The sequence below is a fragment of the Hirundo rustica genome, chromosome 27 (genome assembly GCF_015227805.2).
Source record: "Hirundo rustica isolate bHirRus1 chromosome 27, bHirRus1.pri.v3, whole genome shotgun sequence".
NCBI classification, from domain to species: domain Eukaryota; kingdom Metazoa; phylum Chordata; class Aves; order Passeriformes; family Hirundinidae; genus Hirundo; species Hirundo rustica.
This window is the reverse complement of record NC_053476.1, coordinates 3,744,357-3,763,757: the sequence shown is the minus strand read 5'-3', so window position 1 is coordinate 3,763,757 and position 19,401 is coordinate 3,744,357. Positions and strand designations below refer to the sequence as shown.

At 61.5% G+C, this 19,401-nt stretch overlaps 3 protein-coding genes across 4 annotated transcripts in view; 2 read left to right on the top strand and 1 right to left on the bottom strand.

Annotated features, from left to right (window-relative positions):
- Positions 1-1,458: 1,458 nt before the first annotated feature.
- RPL19 (ribosomal protein L19) lies at positions 1,459-4,031 on the top strand. Its single transcript, XM_040087367.1, has 6 exons — positions 1,459-1,518; positions 2,041-2,147; positions 2,451-2,573; positions 2,765-2,885; positions 3,379-3,489; positions 3,841-4,031. Exons 1-6 carry the CDS (start codon positions 1,514-1,516, stop codon positions 3,962-3,964), a joined length of 591 nt encoding a protein of 196 aa, XP_039943301.1. The 5' UTR covers positions 1,459-1,513; the 3' UTR covers positions 3,965-4,031.
- A 977-nt stretch (positions 4,032-5,008) lies between these two features.
- On the top strand, positions 5,009-9,637 carry LOC120763803 (transcription factor CP2-like protein 1). Its single transcript, XM_040087368.2, has 15 exons — positions 5,009-5,320; positions 5,405-5,556; positions 5,642-5,712; positions 5,904-6,009; positions 6,078-6,184; positions 6,279-6,431; positions 6,625-6,735; positions 6,812-6,909; positions 6,985-7,039; positions 7,151-7,244; positions 7,350-7,440; positions 7,547-7,623; positions 7,960-8,105; positions 8,243-8,294; positions 8,372-9,637. Exons 1-15 carry the CDS (start codon positions 5,238-5,240, stop codon positions 8,407-8,409), a joined length of 1,434 nt encoding a protein of 477 aa, XP_039943302.1. The 5' UTR covers positions 5,009-5,237; the 3' UTR covers positions 8,410-9,637.
- A 1,046-nt stretch (positions 9,638-10,683) lies between these two features.
- Positions 10,684-19,401, bottom strand: part of FBXL20 (F-box and leucine rich repeat protein 20) — a 37,703-nt gene continuing 28,985 nt past the window's right edge. For both annotated transcript variants that reach the window (XM_040087552.1, XM_040087554.2), the window contains exons 11-15: positions 18,043-18,103; positions 16,889-16,933; positions 15,953-16,009; positions 14,819-15,031; positions 10,684-12,957 (exon numbers count right to left, since the gene is read on the bottom strand). In XM_040087552.1, the coding sequence (XP_039943486.1) occupies positions 12,850-12,957; positions 14,819-15,031; positions 15,953-16,009; positions 16,889-16,933; positions 18,043-18,103 (484 nt within the window). In that variant the 3' untranslated portion in view covers positions 10,684-12,849. The remainder of the gene's footprint in view (positions 12,958-14,818; positions 15,032-15,952; positions 16,010-16,888; positions 16,934-18,042; positions 18,104-19,401) is intronic.

The window sequence follows — 19,401 nt, the reverse complement described above, 5'->3', positions numbered from 1 at the left end:
CGCTCCCAGGCAGCGGGAAGGAGGGAGAACAGCAGCAAACGGGCGGGTTTGGGGTTTGTGGGGCACCGGGGAGGTTGAAAAGCGGAGTTTTCGCCGCATGGGGCTGGTTTAAAACGTGGATTCATGGAAACACTTCCGTGTTTTTAGGCCAGTCACACATCGTCGCTCCCCAGGAACTCCCTGCTCCCAGGAACCCTCGGACAATCCGTTCCCAGCACTTTTCTGGGTGGCACCGGCCCCTTGCCAGCGTTTTCGGGGGCGGGAATCATCACCCAGCCCGGCCGTGCCTCAGTTCTCCAACTGCAAAGTGGCGCCAGGGATGCACCTGGAGCTCGGAATACCGGGAAGGAGGAATGCTCTGGCAGCCCTCGGCAGCACTGGTGTTATATTACGGGTTATTTCCCAGGAAAACTCCAGCTCTGCTTTCCCAACAGCGCCACAAAAACTGGAAGAGAGGCGGGACTCGATCCTCAGCTGGAATGCGAGAGCCCAGCTCAGGCTTCGGGGTGGATTTTTGGGAAAGAAGGGAAAGCAGAGCTCCCACTCCCTGCCAGGAAAAGTGAAGTGGCAAAAACTCGTCCCGAGGAACATCTTCCCAGGCAGGGTGGAGGGACAAGGTGTGTCCGTCTGTCCAGGTGTCTGTGGGGCCAAGGAGAGCCAGGACGGGGCCGGGCTTCCCAGGCTGATCCCAAAGCAGAATCGGGCCTCCCAGTATGGACCAGCCTGGCCCCTGGATGGGCCCAGCTCTCCCAGAAGGGCTGGGACGAGCCCTGAATCCTCGGCCCTACGCTTCCAACAGTGCCAGCAGGGCGGGAGCATCCCCTAATCCTGTCCCAGTGCTCCCAGTCCATCCCAGTCCTTCTCAGCCTGTCCCAGTGCCACCAGTTCCACCCCAGTTCATCCCAGTCCCATCCCTGTCCATCTCAGTCCCATCCCAGTCCATCCCTGTCCATCCCAGTGTTCCCAGTCCCATCCCAGTCCCACCCAAGTCCATCCCAGTCCCATCCCAGTTTCGTCCCACCCTATCTCAGTCCCATCCCAGTCCATCCCAGTCCCATCCCAGTGTTCCCAGTCTATCTCAGTCCCATCCCAGTCCCATCCCAGTGTTCCCAGTCCATCCCAGTCCCATTCCAGTGTTCCCAGTCTATCTCAGTCCCATCCCAGTCCATCCCAGTGCCCCTCCACGTGCCTCTCCCGTCCGCACCGCGCATGCGCAGCCCCCGCCCAGCTCTTCCAGCCCCGCACGCGCGGGCTGTACCACCCCACCACGGTCGAGGGGGGGGCCGGGAAGGACCCACGTCTCTCCCACGCTCCCCGCGCGGGTCTCGGCGCCACGCGTGTCCTTTAGATGAGCGGTCACACGTGATTTAATCGCGTCTGCTCCTTTGGCGCGTTTCGGGGAGGGCCGAGGCCGCGGGGATGTGCGCGGGGGGGAGGGTGGGGTGGTAGGTGCCGCGGGCAGGGGGCGGGGTCAGCGCCGCCGCCGCTTCTCTCCGGCCCCGGCGCCGCCGCCATGAGGTGGGAGCGGGGCTGCGCCCGCTCTTCCGGGGATAACGGGGGTCGGGACGCCCCGGGGAGGGTCGCAGGGGAGCGGGGCACCGTCCTCAGAACCGGGGCGGCCTCCGGGCTGCGCTGCGTGGCGGCCGCGGGCGCTGTGAGGCGGCCGCGGCCTCCTCAGGCCTCTCGGGAAAATGGCGGAGCGGCGCCATGGCCGCGCTGAGGGGCCGGGGGCGGAATCGGCGCGGTCTGGGAATGCGGCGGGAGCTGGGGAGCGCTGGGCGCCGTGGGCTCGCCGGTCTCGGGCGCTGCGGTCCTTGGATCAGCCCCCTGGACCAGCTCGGGGTGTCCGGGGAACTCAGGCCGGGGGCCTGAGGCGCCGGGGGGGAAGAGTCCCTGAGCGGGGCGAGGATCCCTGGACTGGATTTCTGGTTCCATCAGGGGTGACGGTCCCTGAAGGCGGGTGTAGTGTCCCTTGAGGGGGCTGCAGGGTCGCCGCGGTGCGGGCAGAGCCCCTGACCCGTGCCCCGGTCCCTGTGGCAGTATGCTCCGGCTCCAGAAGAGGCTGGCTTCCAGCGTCCTGCGCTGCGGCAAGAAGAAAGTGTGGCTGGATCCCAATGAGACCAACGAGATCGCCAACGCCAACTCCCGTACGTGAGGGACGAGAGGTTTCGGGGGGGTCGGTAACAGTGAGGCTGCTTTAGATCAGTAAAATCATTGAGTCTGGGGAAGATCTCCCGAAACCATTCAGTGCAGCCCTTGGCTTGGGTAAAAATTCAACCTCTTGAGCACCTTCTCTGCAGTTTAAAGCGTGGTTTTCAGGGTTTGCCTGGTGCTGTCCTCTGAGGTGAGCGGCGAGGGAATGGAGATTCCATGGGAGGGAAGTCAGGGCCGCGAGGAGGGCGCTGCCCTCTCCGTGCCCGTGGGGCTGGAGGTGCCGGGCTCTTTTGCAGGGCAGCAGATCCGGAAGCTGATCAAGGATGGGCTGATCATCCGCAAGCCCGTGACCGTTCACTCCCGCGCCCGCTGCAGGAAGAACACGCTGGCCCGGCGCAAGGGCCGCCACATGGGCATCGGTGAGCGCCGCGTCACCCCCTGGCAGCCGGGAGCGTGCCCCTCTGCCCGGGGTCATCCCCCGAGCCCGGCACAGAGAGCCCCCGGCCGCTGTCCGCGCTCGTTTGGTCGAGCTGAAGGGGAGGGAGAAAGGTTTTGGGGTGGGGCTGGCGGGATTTGGGGCTGGTGCTGACCCCGTGCCCCCCCGCTGCAGGCAAGAGGAAGGGCACGGCCAACGCCCGCATGCCCGAGAAGGTCACCTGGATGCGGCGGATGCGCATCCTGCGGCGCCTGCTGCGGCGCTACCGCGAGTCCAAGAAGATCGACCGCCACATGTGAGACCTGTCCCCTGCCCAGAGCCCGGAGTTCTGCAACCCTGGGCCATTCCCGGCCCTTCCTGGGCCATTCCTGGCCCTCCCTGGGCCATTCCCAGCCATTTCCGGGCAACCCTGGGCCATTCCTGGGCAACCCTGGGCCATTCCTAGGCCATTCCCGGCCCTCCCTGGGCCATTCCTGGCCCTTCCTGGGCCATTCCCAGCCATTCCTGGGCAACCCTGGGCCATTCCCGGGCCATTCCCAGCCCTCCCTGGGCCATTCCCGGCCCTCCCTGGGCCATTCCCGGGCCATTCCCAGCTCTCCCTGGGCCATTCCCGGGCCATTCCCGGCCCTCCCTGGGCCATTCCCAGCCCTCCCTGGGCCATTCCCGGCCCTCCCTGGGCCATTCCCGGCCCTCCCTGGGCCATTCCCGGCTCTCTCTTGGCCATTCCCAGCCTGGGGAAGGCAGGATCCGAGCGGGGTTTGATGTCCCCACCCGTCTGTGCCCCTCAGGTACCACAGCCTCTACCTGAAGGTGAAGGGCAACGTGTTCAAGAACAAGCGGATCCTCATGGAGCACATCCACAAGCTGAAGGCAGACAAAGCCCGCAAGAAGCTCCTGGCGTAAGTCCCGCTCCGGGCAGGGATGGGATTGTGGGGAATAATCCCCCCGTGGGTCATTCCAGGGGGAATGGATCCCAAACCCAGCCGGGAGCGGCACGGGGTCGTGGTGGTGGGAACTGGGAGATTCCCAATCCCTGCTGGAGTGGGTGAACGATTGCCCAGGGCAGGGATTGCGCAACCCCGCTGCGTCCGTGGCGGCGGGGAGCGGAATCTCCTCGCTCCGGGCTCGGGCAGGGAGGGACGCAGCACCCCAAAACTGCTGCGGGCCAAGGGGAGCACCCCGGGGTGCAGCGGGATGTGGGGGCACCGGGGACGGCGCCAGGGGCGTTCCTCACGGCCCCGATCCCGCAGCGACCAGGCGGAAGCGCGGCGCTCCAAGACCAAGGAGGCGCGGAAGCGGCGCGAGGAGCGGCTGCAGGCCAAGAAGGAGGAGATCATCAAAACGCTGTCCAAGGAGGAGGAGGCCAAGAAGTGACGGCGGGCTGCTCCCTGCGCCCGGCCTCCGCCACCCCCCGGCACCCAATAAACGATCCCGGACTCTTCCCGCCGAGCCTCCGTGTCTGCAGCGGGGAGGGAGCGGGGAGGGGATGGAATTCCCGGGAATTCCCTGTTCGGGGCACAGGGACACCCCCTGAACCCCCCCCAAAGGCTCAGGGGGGAGCTGAGGGTCTGGGAGGGGTTTGGGGGGCTCAGCACCCCCTGAGGGGGAGGAGGCAGGGGTGGAGTTCACACCAGGGACCCCCAAACTCCGCCGGCGGGTCCCTGGCAGCCCCATCCCGCACTGGGAACGGCTGGACGGACGGACAGACAGATGGACACGGCCTGGCCTGAGCCGGGGAGGGTCCCCCCAGATGGGAAAGGGAGCTGAGACCCCCCCCAGATCATCACAGGGATGGGGCTGGGTGCCCCCTGTGACACCCCCCGTGTGTGACACCCCCCATGTGACACCCCCCCCGTGTGTGACACCCCCTGTGTGTGACACCCCCCATGTGTGACACCCCGGTGTGGCACCGCCCGTGTGGCATCCCGGTGTCACCCTGAGGGGGGACAGCACCCCAAGACCCCCCAAACCCAACAGCCCCAACACCGGAGGAGGGGACACAGCTCCCACCCAGCCCCTTCACCCCGGGGGGTGCTCTGCAAACGCCTTTTTCTGCCCAAAATGAGCCGAATCCGGCAGAAATTGAAGGGCTTAAAAAGGGGGCGGTGACAGGACAGCCAAGGAGGGACTGGGGGCGCCCCCCGTGTCCCCCCCGTGTCCCCCCCGCTGTACTGACACCAAACCCTGCCCCTCCCTCCCCTCTGTTTACTGTCAACACCCCAAACTGGTCCCGACTGGGCCAAACTGGGCCGGGCCCCGCTCGCAGCCCCCTCCCCGCGCCTATAAACCCTGGGGCGCGGCCCCCCGCCTGTCCCCTCTCTGCTGTCACCCCCTGTTCTCGGGGTGTCCCCCCCTCACCTGTCCCCCCCTGCTCACGGGGTGTTGTCCCCCCCTCGCCTGTCCCCTCTCTGCTGTCACCCCCTGCTCACGGGGTGTCCCCCCGCCTGTCCCCTCTCTGCTGTCACCCCCTGCTCACGGGGTGTCCCCTCCCCGTTCTCTCTCTGCTGTCACCCCCTGCTCACGGGGTGTCCCTCGCCTGTCCCCTCTCTGCTGTCACCCCCTGCTCGCGGGGTGTCCCCCCCCCCGCCTGTCCCCTCTCTGCTGTCACCCCCTGCTCGCGGGGTGTCCCCCCCGGGCCGCCCCCGCCATGCTCTTCTGGCACGGTCAGCCCGACCACTGCTGGTCCGGCCCCGGGGACGCGTTCCCCCTGCCCAGCTCCGGGCTGCTCAGGTACCGACCCCCCGAGTCCGCTGGGAGCGGGGAAACTGAGGCAGGGCCCAGCGCCCACCCTTCTCGGGGGGGGTTTTCCCGCAGGGACCCCCCCGTCCTGCCCTGCCTGAAGCAGGAGGAGCCCGGCGGCGTCTCCACGTCGCAGCCGCCGGTGCCGGCGTTCCAGTACGCGCTGTGCGCCCCGACCTCGCCGGCCGTGCGGCACCACGAGGAGACCCTCACCTACCTGAACCAGGGTGAGTCTGGGGGGCCGCGGAGGAGGGACCCCCACCCCCGCCCCGGGCTGAGGGGCTCAGCTCCCGCTCCGGGCCCCGCACCCAGGGCAATCCTACGAGATCCGCATGATGGGAACGCCGCGGGGGGACCCGGCCGAGGCCCCGAGGATGGTGAAGGTGAGCGGGGTGGGGAACGGATGCGGGGAAACCTCGGGGAAAAGCTCTGGGCTGAAATCCCGGCTCGGTGCCAGCCCAGCCCCCTTTCAGCCCCAGTCCTACCCTAGTCCCATCCTAGTTCTGCCCCACTCCAGCCCCGTGTCCCGTGGGGCCGTGGCCGCGGGTTCAGCCCTGTCCCTGTCCCGGTCCAGAGCGTGGTCCGGGTGGTTTTCCACGACCGGCGGCTCCAGTACTCGGAGCAGCAGCAGCTCGAGGGCTGGCGCTGGAGCCGCCCGGGAGATCGGATCCTGGACATCGGTGAGCGCCGGGGCTCGGGGGTGGGGTTCGGGGGGGCTGCGGGCGCCGTGCTGACCCCCCTCCCGCAGACATCCCGCTCTCCGTCGGGATCCTGGAACCCCAAATCCACCCCACGCTGCTCAACACGGTGGAGTTCCTCTGGGACCCCTCCAGACGCACATCCGTGTTCGTGCAGGTGGGAGCCCGGCCTGGGAGGGGCTTTGGGGAGCTCGGGAGGGGTTTTTGGGGGGGTCACGGCGCTCAGTTCCGCCCCCCCGGCCCCGGCCCAGGTTCACTGCATCAGCACCGAGTTCACGCTGCGGAAGAACGGCGGGGAGAAGGGGGTCCCCTTCCGCATCCAGATCGACACCTTCGGGGCGGGGGGCAAGGGGGACCCCCCCGAGCACCTGCACTCCGCCAGCTGCCTGGTCAAGGTGTTCAAGGTACCGGGGTGGGGGGAAACAGCGCTCCCAGTGCCCCCAGTGCTCCCAGTGCCCCCCCGGGACTGGGAGACGCCGCTCTGAGCGCGGGGCAGCGCCGGGGGTGGGGGCACGGCGGGGTCTGGGCCCCCCAAGGGTCCCTCAGGGATCGGGGGTCCCGGGGGGGTCCCGGAGCCGCCCTCACCCCCCGGCGCAGCCCAAGGGAGCCGATCGGAAGCAGAAGACGGACCGGGAGAAGGTGGAGAAGCAGCCGGCGGCGGAGCGGGAGAAATTCCAGCCGGCCTACGAGAGCACCGTGCTGGCCGAGGTGGGGCCCGGCCCCGGCCCCCCCGAGCCGTGGGCACCCCCGAGACCCTGCACCCATCGCCCCCCTCCCTCCTCAGTGCCCCCCGTGGCCGGACGCGCTGGGTGCCCCCCACAGCCCCCCGGGCACCCCGGGGCTGCCGTCCCCGCACCCCTTCAAGCTGCTGAGCCCCGAGAGGTGAGCGGGGACCCCCCGGACCCCCCCATTTCCCCCGCTGCCGGGGTCCCCGCGCTGAGCCCGGCCGCCCCGCAGGGTGTGCGCGTCACCCACCTGCGCCGCCGAGGGTCCCGCGGAGAATCCCGGCGAGGTGAGGGAACCCCCGGAGCAGCCCCAGAGCCGCCCCCCGACCCCCCGGGAGGGGCCGGGGATGCGCCCGCTGGGGTCCGTGCCCCCCTGAGCCCCCGCTGAGCCCCCACAGGCGCTGAGCCCCTGCGCATCCCCGCTGGAGACGCAGCAGTGGCTGCTCCGCCGCCGCTTCTCCTCCTGCGCCCGCGTCTTCGCCAACTTCACCGGTGAGAGCCCGGGACCGGGCCGGGGGGCAGAGCCGGACCCCGCTTCCGCAGCCCCTGAGACCCCCCGAGCCCCCCATGAGCCCCTCTGAGCCCCCCTGTCCGCAGGCGCCGATCTGCTGAAGCTCTCCCGCAGGGATCTGATCCAGATCTGCGGAGCCCCCGACGGCATCCGCCTCTGCCACGCCCTGGCGGGCAGGTGCGGTCCCGAACCCCCGGTGCCTCTTTTTGGGGATCCCCCGGGAGGTTCCGGGGGGTCCGGGCGCGTCCTGCGCCCCCCGCCAGACCCTTCTGTGCCCCCCCAGGTGCCCGCGGCCCCGGCTGACCCTGTACGTGGCGCGGGAGCCCGGCGGGGCTGAGGGTGAGGAGGATGCGGGATCAGGTGAGGAGGGGCTCAGGTGTGTGAGGAGGGGTCTCAGGTGTGCGGGATGCGGCTCGGGTGTGTGAGGAGGGGCTCAGGTGTGTGAGGAGGGGCTCGGGTGTGTGAGGAGGGGTCTCAGGTGTGTGAGGAGGGGCTCAGGTGTGTGAGGAGGGGCTCAGGTGTGTGAGGAGGGGCTCGGGTGTGTGAGGAGGGGCTCGGGTGTGTGAGGAGGGGTCTCAGGTGTGCGGGATGCAGCTCAGGTGCGCGGCAGCGCTGGGATGGAGCGGCGCACTCACAGCCCTGTCCCCATCCCCATCCCAACCCCACCCCTCCCCTCCCCTCCCCTCCCCTCCCCAGGGCCGTACCAGGAGCTGCACCTGCAGCAGCTGACCGCGGCCGAGCTCAGCGGGAAGTTGGCGGAGCTGCTGGGGCTGCCCCCGGCGCGGATCCTGCGGCTCTCCCGGCAGGGACCCGCGGGCATCCACGTCCTGGTCAGCGACGCGGTGAGGACACGGGGGCAGCCGGGGACGCTGGGGACAGAACCCCGCAGCCGTCCCGACCCCTCGCGGTCCCCGGGGCTGGAGCAGGACGGGGCTCAGCCCCCCTCCGAGCCCCCCCTGAGCTCCCCTGTGCCCCGCAGATGATCAGGAACCTCCAGGACGAGACGAGTTTCGTGGTGGCGATGGCCAAAGGTACCGCGGCGGCCGCGGGCGGGCGGGGCCGGGCAGGGGGCGATCGCTGGCCCCGGCTGAGCCCCGGCCCCGCGCAGCCCCCGGCCCCGACGGCTTCCAGCTGCTGCTGCGGTAGGACCCGGCCCCGGAGCTGCGGCAGCCTGCGAAGGGACATCTCTGCTGTCCCCGGAGCCCCCGCCGTGTCCCTGCCCTCCCCTCGCGTCCCCGCGCCCGCCGCGGATCCTTCCCCGTGTCCCCGCCGCTTTGCATTAAAGGACGGCGGAGCGGCCCCGAGCCTCGTCCCTGCGGTGCCCGCTGGGGTTTGGGGTCCCCACGTGGATTTGGGGTGCGGGGGTTGTCCCTCGTGCCCGGGACAGGGCACAGCCGGGCAGGACGGGTCCGGCCCCGCGGGCACCGAGCCCGGCGCCGCCTCATTCCGGTGGGGAATTTTTAACACCGAATCGTTCCCTGAGCCCCGCTGGGGCAGAGCCGGCGGAGCGGGACCGGGACGTCCTTGGGAGGGAGCTCCTGGGGCAAAGGACGCGTTTGGGATAAACAAACCGGGAGCGGGAGAGAAAGGGGGGAACCGGGAGGAGCTGGGACAGACCCGGGCCGCGGCCGGCGTCACAGACACGGGGACAAGGGGAGGACACGGGGCCCTGGAGCCATCGCTGGAGGGGACAAGGGACACCCCCGACCCTCCCAAAAACACTCCACGGGGATCCAAAGCTCGATCCCAGCTGCCCTTTCCCGGCCCACGGTGTCACGGAGAGCGGGGTCACTTCAGCATCCGCACCCGCTCCCAGTTCACGGCACCGTCACACCCGCAGCGCCCTGACGAGCGCAGAACGCAGCGTTTGAACAGCTCCCAGCTCCCTGTGTCCCCCAGACCCAGGGGGAGCACAGGGTCCAGCTCCTGTGTCCCTCAGAGCGAGTTAAAACGTGACAAACGCCCCGAGGGAGCGAGCGCGGCCCCGGCTCCTGCAGCGGGACGGGGCCGGGATGGGAATGGGGGGGAGGCAAGAGAGGAGGGGTCGCAGCCCCTGGGGACCCCCGGGCGGGCTCAGCTGCACCTTGGGGGACAGAGGATGAAGCACAAAGAGCCCCGGGTGCGGCAGTGCCGGCATTCCCAGCCCGGCTGGATTCCCTCATCCCTTCAAAACCCGAGCCCGAGCTCCACGCGAGGTCACTCAGAGCCCCGGGGCAGTGACAGGGACAAGGAGCTGGCGGGACGCTGCTGTCCCCGCTGGGGGCACTCCCGGGATGGGCCCTTGGAAGGAGAACAAAGGGCTGGGAAGGCGCGGGCTGAGCGCAGGATTGAGGAAAAGTGGCTTCGTCTCGATTTTCTCCATTTTTGCAGCTTCTCCTCGATTTTTCTCTGTCATTTTGGCCCCGCATCCCCCAAGCTGCAGCACAGGAGCCTCTGCCAGGCTTTGGCACAGAGGGAGGGGAGAAACCTCGACCTGGGTGCCAGAGAAGGAAGCAAAAGGGAAATAAAGCCCCCCAAACACCCCCCAGGCCCCTCAAGCACACAGCCCTCCAGCGGAAAAAAATCAAAAAAGTTTCAGGATATTTTCCAGGGCACCATAGAAAGGACCTCGTCACACTGATCCCAATCCACCCCTAACCTCCCAAAAAACCCCAAATTACCCCAAAACCCCCCGACAGCAGCAGCAGGGAGGAAATCAAACAGAAATACAAAGGGAATTAGAAATGTGCAGAAAATTGGGATTTGTTGGTTTGGAACAACCCCTGGGCCAGCACTTTCCACCTGCCCCATCCTCACCCCGTCACAGGGCTGGGATCAAAGGCGCCGCAGTGTCCCCAAAGCACAGAAATTCTCTTTTTTTTTTGGTTGTGCTGGATCTGCTCAGCCTGGACCGAGGATCTTCTACCCCAGAAGGCCCCAGGCTGTTTTCCTGGAGAGATCCAGGGGCAGCTGGAGCTGGGCTGGGGCTGAGAGGTAAATCCAGGCTCCCAAGAACCCTGCTGGGAGGGGGAATGCTCCAGCCCCCGCTCCATGGAGGATTCCACGGGAAGGGAAGAGCTCAGGAGCTGCCCCACCCAGCGCAGCCGCAGCTGGAGAAGGGGATCTGGCACAGAGCGAGCTTGGGAACGGGATGGGATCCTCAGCCAGGGCTGGATCCGCGCTGGAGCTGCCCCAAGCCCCCCACTGACACCTCCAAACCCCCAGGATTGGGAAATTCCCCCCCATTTGAACCCCGGCGCCCTCTGCTCCCACCCGGAAGGGTCCCGGGCTGTGGAAGGGGTCCTGGATGAGCTCCTCCCACCCCAAACCATCCCAGGACTCCAGGAAAACCCCGGGAACACCCTGAACCCTCCCACGGGAGCTGCCCCACGCAGGAGGTGAATTTTTTCCTCCCCCCGAATTCCCCCAGTGAGACACGGCTTGGAAAATGGTGTTTATTGGTATTTATAAATATAAACATCAGGAAGAGTCCATTTGAAGACGGATAATTGACTTAAAAGGACACTGTCAAGAAGTTTGAGCTACCTTAACGCTGTCAACCCTGGTCTGCAAACAGAAAAGAAATCGCTTTGGGTTCTGTGTTCCGGAGTTTTCCCTGGAAAAACTCTGTCACAAAGGGATCCGTCAGCCCTGGCTCCGAAATCCCGCTCTTCGCTCTCCCCCTGCCACAGTAGGAACCGAACAGAAGTGGTTTTTGTGTGGTTTTTTGTTTTATTTTTCCCAGAGCTGTGCAAATCCTGTGATTGCCGGGTGACCCCCTCGCCCGTCCAGTCCGTCACCGCCATCTTCCGCCACCCCGAAACCCGGAGAAAGTTCTGGAAACGGAGGCGCCCGAGGAGAGGGGGAGAATCCAGAGCGCTAAAGAGGATTTGAATAAATATAAGGGATTAAAAGCCGCCTACGGGAGGGCATCGACAGTATCCTTTTAACCGCAGCAGCCTGGAGTCGCTCCCGGCGCAGGGACCGGGCCGGGGGAGACGAAGGGGCGCGGCTCCGGGGGGCGCCCGGGACCCTCCTGCTGGGAACAGCACGTCATCCTTGGAATTCCTGCTGGGAAAAACCTCCCCCCAAGAGCCCCTGAAGCACCGAGGGAAGCGTGGGATCCTCCAGCCGCCCCACGGGACCCACGGACACGGCTCCTGCCGCGGCCTGACCGACCCTGCTCCCGTCAAACCCTCGGGATCTGCCCAGCAGTTCCACTCCGGGCTCCCCTGGAGCACCGATTCTGCCTGAAACGCCTCAAAAAAAGCGGCCAGAGACCCCCCCCCCTCCTCACCCAGCTCCCCTCCCTCCCCCAGAGCTGGGCCTGGCACTTCCAAACCCATCCCGGGGCTCCTTCCAAGGGCACCCAACTTACCTGGGTGGGGAGGTCGGGAAGAGCCCCAGCACCGAGAGGGAGCCGGGGGGAGCCCAGCCCTGCTCCGGCAGGGAATCCTGAATTCTTCACCAGGGCAACAAAGCAAAAACCTCTAACTCTGCTTTTCCTCGGGGAAAATGGAGGGGAAGGACAGCAAGGAGGGAACCGGCAGCGGCTGGAACACGGAGCAGAGTTTTCTCCCCTGCACTGAGAATTGTGTATTTGTCTGTGTATTATTCCCTGTCCGGAGAATTATGAACTTTGTCATTGGGATAGAAGCTGGATTCGGGATGAAATTTGGACAGCTGGTCCCTGGTCTCACAGGCCAGGAGGGCCCCAGCCTGGGGTGCAGCTCCCCATGATCCTTTAAAATCTTCCTGACAGCTCATCACAGGCTCAGGCTTCTCCCAGGGGAAAAAAAAAAAAAAAAAAAAAAAAAAAAAAATTCCTTATGGATCTGTCGATTTGGGCTGGGAAATCTCAAGAAACAACCGAGTAAGAAATTTGGGGGGAAAAAAATTAAAAAAAAAAGAAGAAAAAAGAGAAAAAAAAGTAGGATTTGGGGAGGGTAAAATACGTGGCATCAGAAATTCCAAGCTCTACCACGACAATCTGGGAAGAATCTGGGAAGCCTCTGAGCTGGATGCCACGGATTCAGGAAAGCCTTGATGGGAGCTCAGGGCGGGAGCAGGGAAGAACAGGAGAATCCTGGATCCCAGGGAAATCCGGGATCCCAGGGAAATCCTGGCTCAGCAGCTGCTGCTCCCCTCCCTCACTGACCAAGAAACTCGTTGGGGTTCTCGGGTTTGTTGGGATTTTTCCCTCGGCACAACGGCCGCAGGGCTCAAGCGTGTTCCTCCCCTCTCCTCTCCCCGCTTCCAAGGATCTCGGCTCCTTCTCCAACCTCTCCAGCAGCGTCAGCCCCTCCAGGCTGGGAGCCCTCCCCTCCTTCCCCGGGCTGCTCCCAGGAATTCCCAGCAGGCCCGGGTCAGGATGAGGCCAATCCACCCCCCGGGAGAAGCCGGCACGGCTCCGGCTCTGGCTCCGGCCCCGAGTCCCTCGTCCCGCCGGGAGCGGGGGGATCCCAGGGGGGGTGCGGGTGGCTCCAGGGCACCCCGGCGCCGCTCCCCGGCCCCGGCAAACGGGATCGCTCTCCTCCAAGGTTCTGGCGGCCCCCGGGCTGCCGGGGGCGCGGGTCCAGCCCCGCTCCGCCGGAGGAGGCTCCGCTGTCATAGGATGATGCAGCATCTGCAGAAGCGCTGTCGGCTGCCGCCCACCGAGGGCGGGGGGGTCACGGGCGCGAAGTAGGCGTGGACTTTGATGTTGGGCAGGTGGGTCTGGAATGGCAAAGGCGGGAGAGGGGTCAGGAGCAGCCCAGAGCCACAGGGAACCGGGAACGAGTCCCCGTTAACTGCGGGGAACTGCTGGAATCCCCGTCCTTGGGAGCGCCCGAGGCCAGGCTTGGAGAAACCCGGGGTAGGGGAAGGTCCCTGCCGGAGCAGGGGGTGGGATTGGACGGGTTCTCCCAGCCCAAACCACCCAAAGACCCCGCAATTTCACGGTGTAACCTCACAGCCCCGTACTCCCTTTGCGGACAAAGTGTCATCGGTACTTTTCTTTTACACGCGGACAAACGGACTCGGGAAGGGATCCCGGGAGGGAATTCCTGCCTGGGAGGGGTGAGGCCCTGGCACGGGGAGCACAGAGCAGCTGCGGCTGCCCCTGGATCCCTGGCAGTGCCCAAGGCCTGGAGCAACCCAGGACAGCGCCGGGCGTCCAACCCAAACCACTGCGGGCTTCCATGACTCCCAATCCACCACTGATGGTTCTCACAACTCTTTTACCTTCACCCCCATGGATTTACCCTCCTGATCCCTATGGATAAACCCTCCTCCCTATGGATAAACACTGCCCCCCATGGATTTACCCTCCTCCCTATGGATAAACCCTCCTCCCTATAGATAAAACCTGCCCCCCATGGATTTACCCTCCTCCCTATGGATTTACCCTCCTCCCTATGGATAAACCCTCTTCCTTATAGATAAACCCTCCTCCCTATGGATTTGCCCATCTCCCTATGGATTTGCCCATCTCCCTATGGATTCACCCATCTCCCCATGGATTCACCCATCTCCCCATGGATTCACCCATCTCCCCATGGATTCACCCTGCTCCCCATGGATTCACCCTCCTCCCCATAGATTCACCCATCTCCCCATGGATTCACCCTCCTCCCCATAGATTCACCCATCTCCCCATGGATTCACCCTCCTCCCCATGGATTCACCCATCTCCCCATGGATTCACCCTGCTCCCCGTGGATTCACCCATCTCCCCATGGATTCACCCTGCTCCCCATGGATTCACCCTCCTCCCCATGGATTCACCCTGCTCCCCATGGATTCACCCTCCTCCCCATGGATTCACCCTCCTCCCCATGGATTCACCCTCCTCCCCGTGGATTCACATTCACCCTCCTCCCCATGGATTCACCCATCTCCCCATGGATTCACCCTGCTCCCCGTGGATTCACCCATCTCCCCATGGATTCACCCTCCTCCCCGTGGATTCACCCTGCTCCCCGTGGATTCACCCTCCTCCCCATGGATTCACCCATCTCCCCGTGGATTCACCCTCCTCCCCATGGATTCACCCATCTCCCCGTGGATTCACCCATCTCCCCGTGGATTCACCCATCTCCCCATGGATTTACCCATCTCCCCATGGATTCACCCTCCTCCCCGTGGATTCACCCTGCTCCCCATGGATTCACCCTCCTCCCCGTGGATTCACCCTGCTCCCCGTGGATTCACCCTCCTCCCCGTGGATTCACCCTGCTCCCCGTGGATTCACCCTCCTCCCCATGGATTCACCCTCCTCCCCGTGGATTCACATTCACCCTCCTCCCCATGGATTCACCCATCTCCCCATGGATTCACCCTGCTCCCCGTGGATTCACCCATCTCCCCATGGATTCACCCTCCTCCCCGTGGATTCACCCTCCTCCCCATGGATTCACCCTCCTCCCCGTGGATTCACCCATCTCCCCATGGATTCACCCATCTCCCCATGGATTCATCCATCTCCCCATGGATTCACCCATCTCCCCATGGATTCACCCTCCTCCCCATGGATTCACCCATCTCCCCATGGATTCACCCTCCTCCCCGTGGATTCACCCTCCGGCTGCCGGCTCACCCTGAGTCTCTTGATGCCGGCCCGTGTGATCTGCTGGCAGTCGTACAGCTCGATCCTCTCCAGGCTGTGGCAGCTCTTGAGGTGCTCCAGGGAGGCGTCGGTGATCAGCGGGCAGTTGTCCAGCTCGATCACCTCCAGGCGGTCGTGGGCGCAGGCGCCGTTCCCCAGGTGCCGGATCCCGTCGTCCGTGATCAGCTCGCAGTGGGATAAACTCTGTCCCCCCACAAAGAGAGGGGTTTTAAACCCCAGCTCCCCACAGCTCCCCCCGAGCTGGGGATGTCAGGGGGGCTGTGGCTTGGCTCGCGCTCGCTCCTTGCGCCGCAGTTACTGGGCTCCGTGGGTTTCTGATGTGGGTCCAAGGGGAAAACTTCCAGCTGGGAGGGGAGGATTCCTCCCTGGGAGGTGAGGAGCACCCGGCACAGGGTGCCCAGAGCAGCTGTGGCCGCCCCTGGATCCCTGGAAGCGTCCAAGGCCAGGCTGGATGGGGTTTGGAGCAGCCCGGGTCGCTGCCCACGGGAACAGGATGAACTTTAGGGTCCCCTCCGTGCTCCCAGGGGAAGGCGGCTCTGGAAGCGGCACAGGAATTCCAGCACGCCTGAGCTACCCAAACCCCACCTTTGGGACCCCTGTGGCCTCACCCACCACGGGAAGCGTCCCAGCCCCGGCCCCAAGAAGCAGCAGGACGCAATGCCCCCACCCAGAGTGGATTTTTTGGGGGGGATTCAGCTGGAAAGTCCTCGAGGAGGAAGCAGGGCCAGGAGCTGGAACTCATCCCAAGAGCCCACATTCCCACGGGACAGGAGCGCTCACGGCACAAACCTGCCAGAGGCCAACTCCCCAGAGATCCAGCCCCAAAGGAAGGCGGCTTCCCAAAGGCACCGAGAATTCCAGCTCCTGCCCCACCCCGCAGCTTCCCCTCCCACAGCCGGCCCCACAGCTCCTGGGCGGGCAGATCCCACCGGGAATCCTGCTCCCAGGAAAATCCCCACGCCCCTTTTCCCGCGGGGGGCCTGCTATGGGATCACAAGAGGTTCCTCAGGGTCAGGTTCCCAGCGGAATTCCTCCAGCTGGGAAGCCGGGGAGTGTTTAAAACCCCTCTGTTTGGAGAAAAGGAGCATCCCTTGGAATACTCACCAGGACCTGCAGCCGTGGACAGTGTATGGAAAGCTGGATTAAGGTGCTGTCTGTTATCTGCAAAAGAAGGAAAAACCTTTCCATGTTGGTGCCGGGCACAAGGATTTGGGGTTTTATTTGGATTTTCCCTGATCCATGAGATTTCCTCACAGCCCCTCAGGAACCCATCACAGAAAACATCTTGGAGAAGCGGGATGCAGAGGCATCACTGGTTTTAACTCCCTTAAGGAGCAGAAATCAGCTCCCAAATGCTCCTCTGGAAGGACGAGGAGGGCTCAGGCTCCCTCCCAACATTTTAGGGATTGCCCAGCTCCTGCTTTTCTTCAGGAAGGAGGAATCCCACACCGAGGTTCCTCAAACCCCAACCCCTCAGCTGAGCCTGGGACGGATCCGCGCCCTGGCTCAGTTTCGGGGTTAATTCCCAAGCCCTTCCTGCCCGCCCCGGCGTCATTCCCTCTTTTTCCTCCCGAATTTCTGCCCAGGAAGCGCAGGACACCCAGGAATCACAATCCCATTTCCTTTGGCTCAGGCTCGAGCCGTTTCCAAGGAGGGTTTTTTTGGAATTTTGGAGGTTTTTGAGTCAATTCCGCCCTTTTCCCCGTAAATGTTTCAGCCCAGTTTGATTTCAATCCCTCGAAATCGTTGCTGATCCACGATTTCCCCCCACGGTTTTCCAAATCAGGGCAAACTCCCATTATTTTTAGCAATCTAAATTCTTTTTCCTCTGGGTTTTTCCATCCAAAATCTGTTTTTTTCCCCTCACAAATCCATTCTTTGACCCGGCAGCTCTCACTATTAAATATTCCTTATTTACAGCCCCGTTCCCACGGAATCCAAACCGAGGATAAAACCTCATTCCCAACATTTTCCTCTCCAAATTTTCCAGCCATTTTCCACACTGCTGCAGGAGGAACGGCCCCAGGTGACGTTTCCTACCTGGACACACTCTTCCAGATCCATTTTTTCAAGCTCATGGCAATTCTAGGAATAAAGAGAATTCCAAACAGCCCCGGTGAGTGTAAAGTCCAGACAGCAAATAGAAATAGAAAGAATATTAAAATGACACAAATATCATCAATTTAAATAATGTAAATACGTTATGCAGTAAGTGTAAAGATAAATAGTATGCTAAATATTCAAAAAACACACAAATATCATCAATTTAAATAATATAAATACATTGTGCAGTAAGTGTAAAGATAAATAGTATGCTAAATATTATAAATATAGAAACATGATAAATAGACATATAAACATATAGGCATAAATATAAACAAAATAAGCACAAGTATTACCGTAAATGCAAATCTAATATCCATGTTTACATATAAATACATAAAATATCGAAATATAATATATATGATATAAAACCAGAAATATATTGAAATACAAATAGAATAAATATTTTTACTATAAATACATTTACAGTACATATGATTTACTATAAATACGTTTATAGTAAATATAAATTATTTACTATAAATACATTTATAGTAAATATAAATGATTTAGTATAAATACATTTACAGTAAATATAAATGGGATAATACTATAGTAAATATAAATTTACAGTAAATATAAACAGCATGTTAAATAACGGTAATATAGCTATAAATACATGAAATTATAAATATAAACATATAAACACAACACACAAACAGAAACAGAAATATAAATTAACCACCACGAAGACAGTTTGCTTTAAAAATTAAGGGGTTCCTCCCTGGAATTTCAAAACCGGAAGGAAAGCTGAGGGGAAGTTTCTGAAGGAAAATTAATGGGATTTCACTCGTTTAAAGGGTTTTTTAATCACGGAGAGTAAAGGGAGTTGAATTTAGGGCCACTGGCAGGGAAACAGTGACGTTTACAACTAAAATATTTCACATTTCCCGCGGTTTGGACGCAAATCCTCCCAGGTGCGCGAGCCAGGGCGACGCCAAAAATCCCACAGACCCCCATTTTCGAACCTTGAGCTTCCGCCCAAATTCCAACTTATCCCAAACCTATTTTGGGGTTTTTTTTTTGGTGTTTTTTTTTTCCCCATGAAAAAGAAAGCAAAGCAGGAGGGGAAGGAGCAGCAGCGCTCTTACCCTGGCCAGGGTGGTGAAGCCCACGTCGGTCAGCTGCGAACACCTCGCCACTTCCAGGATTCTGCAGGACACAAGCGAAGAGCCGCGGTGGAGCCCCGGAATGCCGGGAAAAGGTCGGGAACGACCTCGGGGATCCGAACCCCCGCCCTGGATAATCCCTCAGCGCTCCCAGCTCCCTCTCCAGAGGATCAGCCTGTGCTGCTGCCTTAGTCCCAAATCTGGTGCTTTTTCCAAAGGTTTCCAGAAAAAGCTTCCAGCAATCCCCTGGAAGTTTGCTGAGGATTAATTTGAACAGAGCAGCTTCCATTCCAGAGGGCCACGGAAAAAAAAAAGGGGAATCAGGCTAAAACAGACACCCAGATGCATCCCAGGAAGGGATAAATCCACCCAGTGCTGGACTGAGGGGCTCCTAAAAACCTTCACAGCCTCGCCGAGGGGAAAATTCTGGAAAGAAAAAACTCTTGAGGGGAAAATTCTGGAAAGCAAAAACTCTGAGAAAAAGGTTTTGGAAAGCAAAAACTCTGAGAAAAAGGTTCTGGGAAGCAAAAACTCTGAGGTAAAGGTTCTGGAAAGCAAAAACTCTTGAGGGGAAAATTCTGGAAAGCAAAAACTCTGAGGGGAAAATTCTGGAAAGCAAAAATTCCTCTGGTTTGCACCCCAGAGACAGATCCCAGCACGGAAAAGGTGCAATTCCCAAAAAAATCAGGCAGGTGAGCATGAGGAATTTAATATTTAAGGCCCCGATGGAAATGTCTGAAGCCTTTTAGGGTGAAATGCTCGTTCCTGGGGGAGTGGGGAAAAATCCTGGCAGCTCCTGCAGCTCCACAGGGCTTCCCTCCACAGCTTTAACCGATTTTTCTGCCTTTGGAGGAAAAAAAGAAATAAATCCCCCACGTTCCTAAAGTGCCTTTTGTATTCCACAGGATGGAGCTCAATCCTCTGTGGCTGAACATAAACACAGGAACCACTTGGATTTTACCTTTCCCTTTCCAACCTGCTTTCTGTACCCAAATTCCTTAAATGGGACATCCCAGGGAGCACCTGGGGTTTTTTTTTCCCTGGAAGACGGAGGTTGGATGTTGTTTGATGTCCCTGTTTTCCCCTGGATTTGATCCAAGGGCATTTGATGCCATTTCTTGGAGGTCACTTGGCTGTCGGGGTAATAAAAGTCGCTCTTTTTCGGCACTTTTCCTGGATTTTAACGTTTTCCCAAGGAAACTCATCCTAATAGAAATAAAACCTTAAAAAAAAAAAAACCCAGGAAAACCAAAGCTGAGGCTGGGAGCTCACCCTGCCAGGCAGAGGGGAACTTTGCCCAAAATTCCACCTGCTTCAAAACCACCAGGAAAAAGAAAAAAC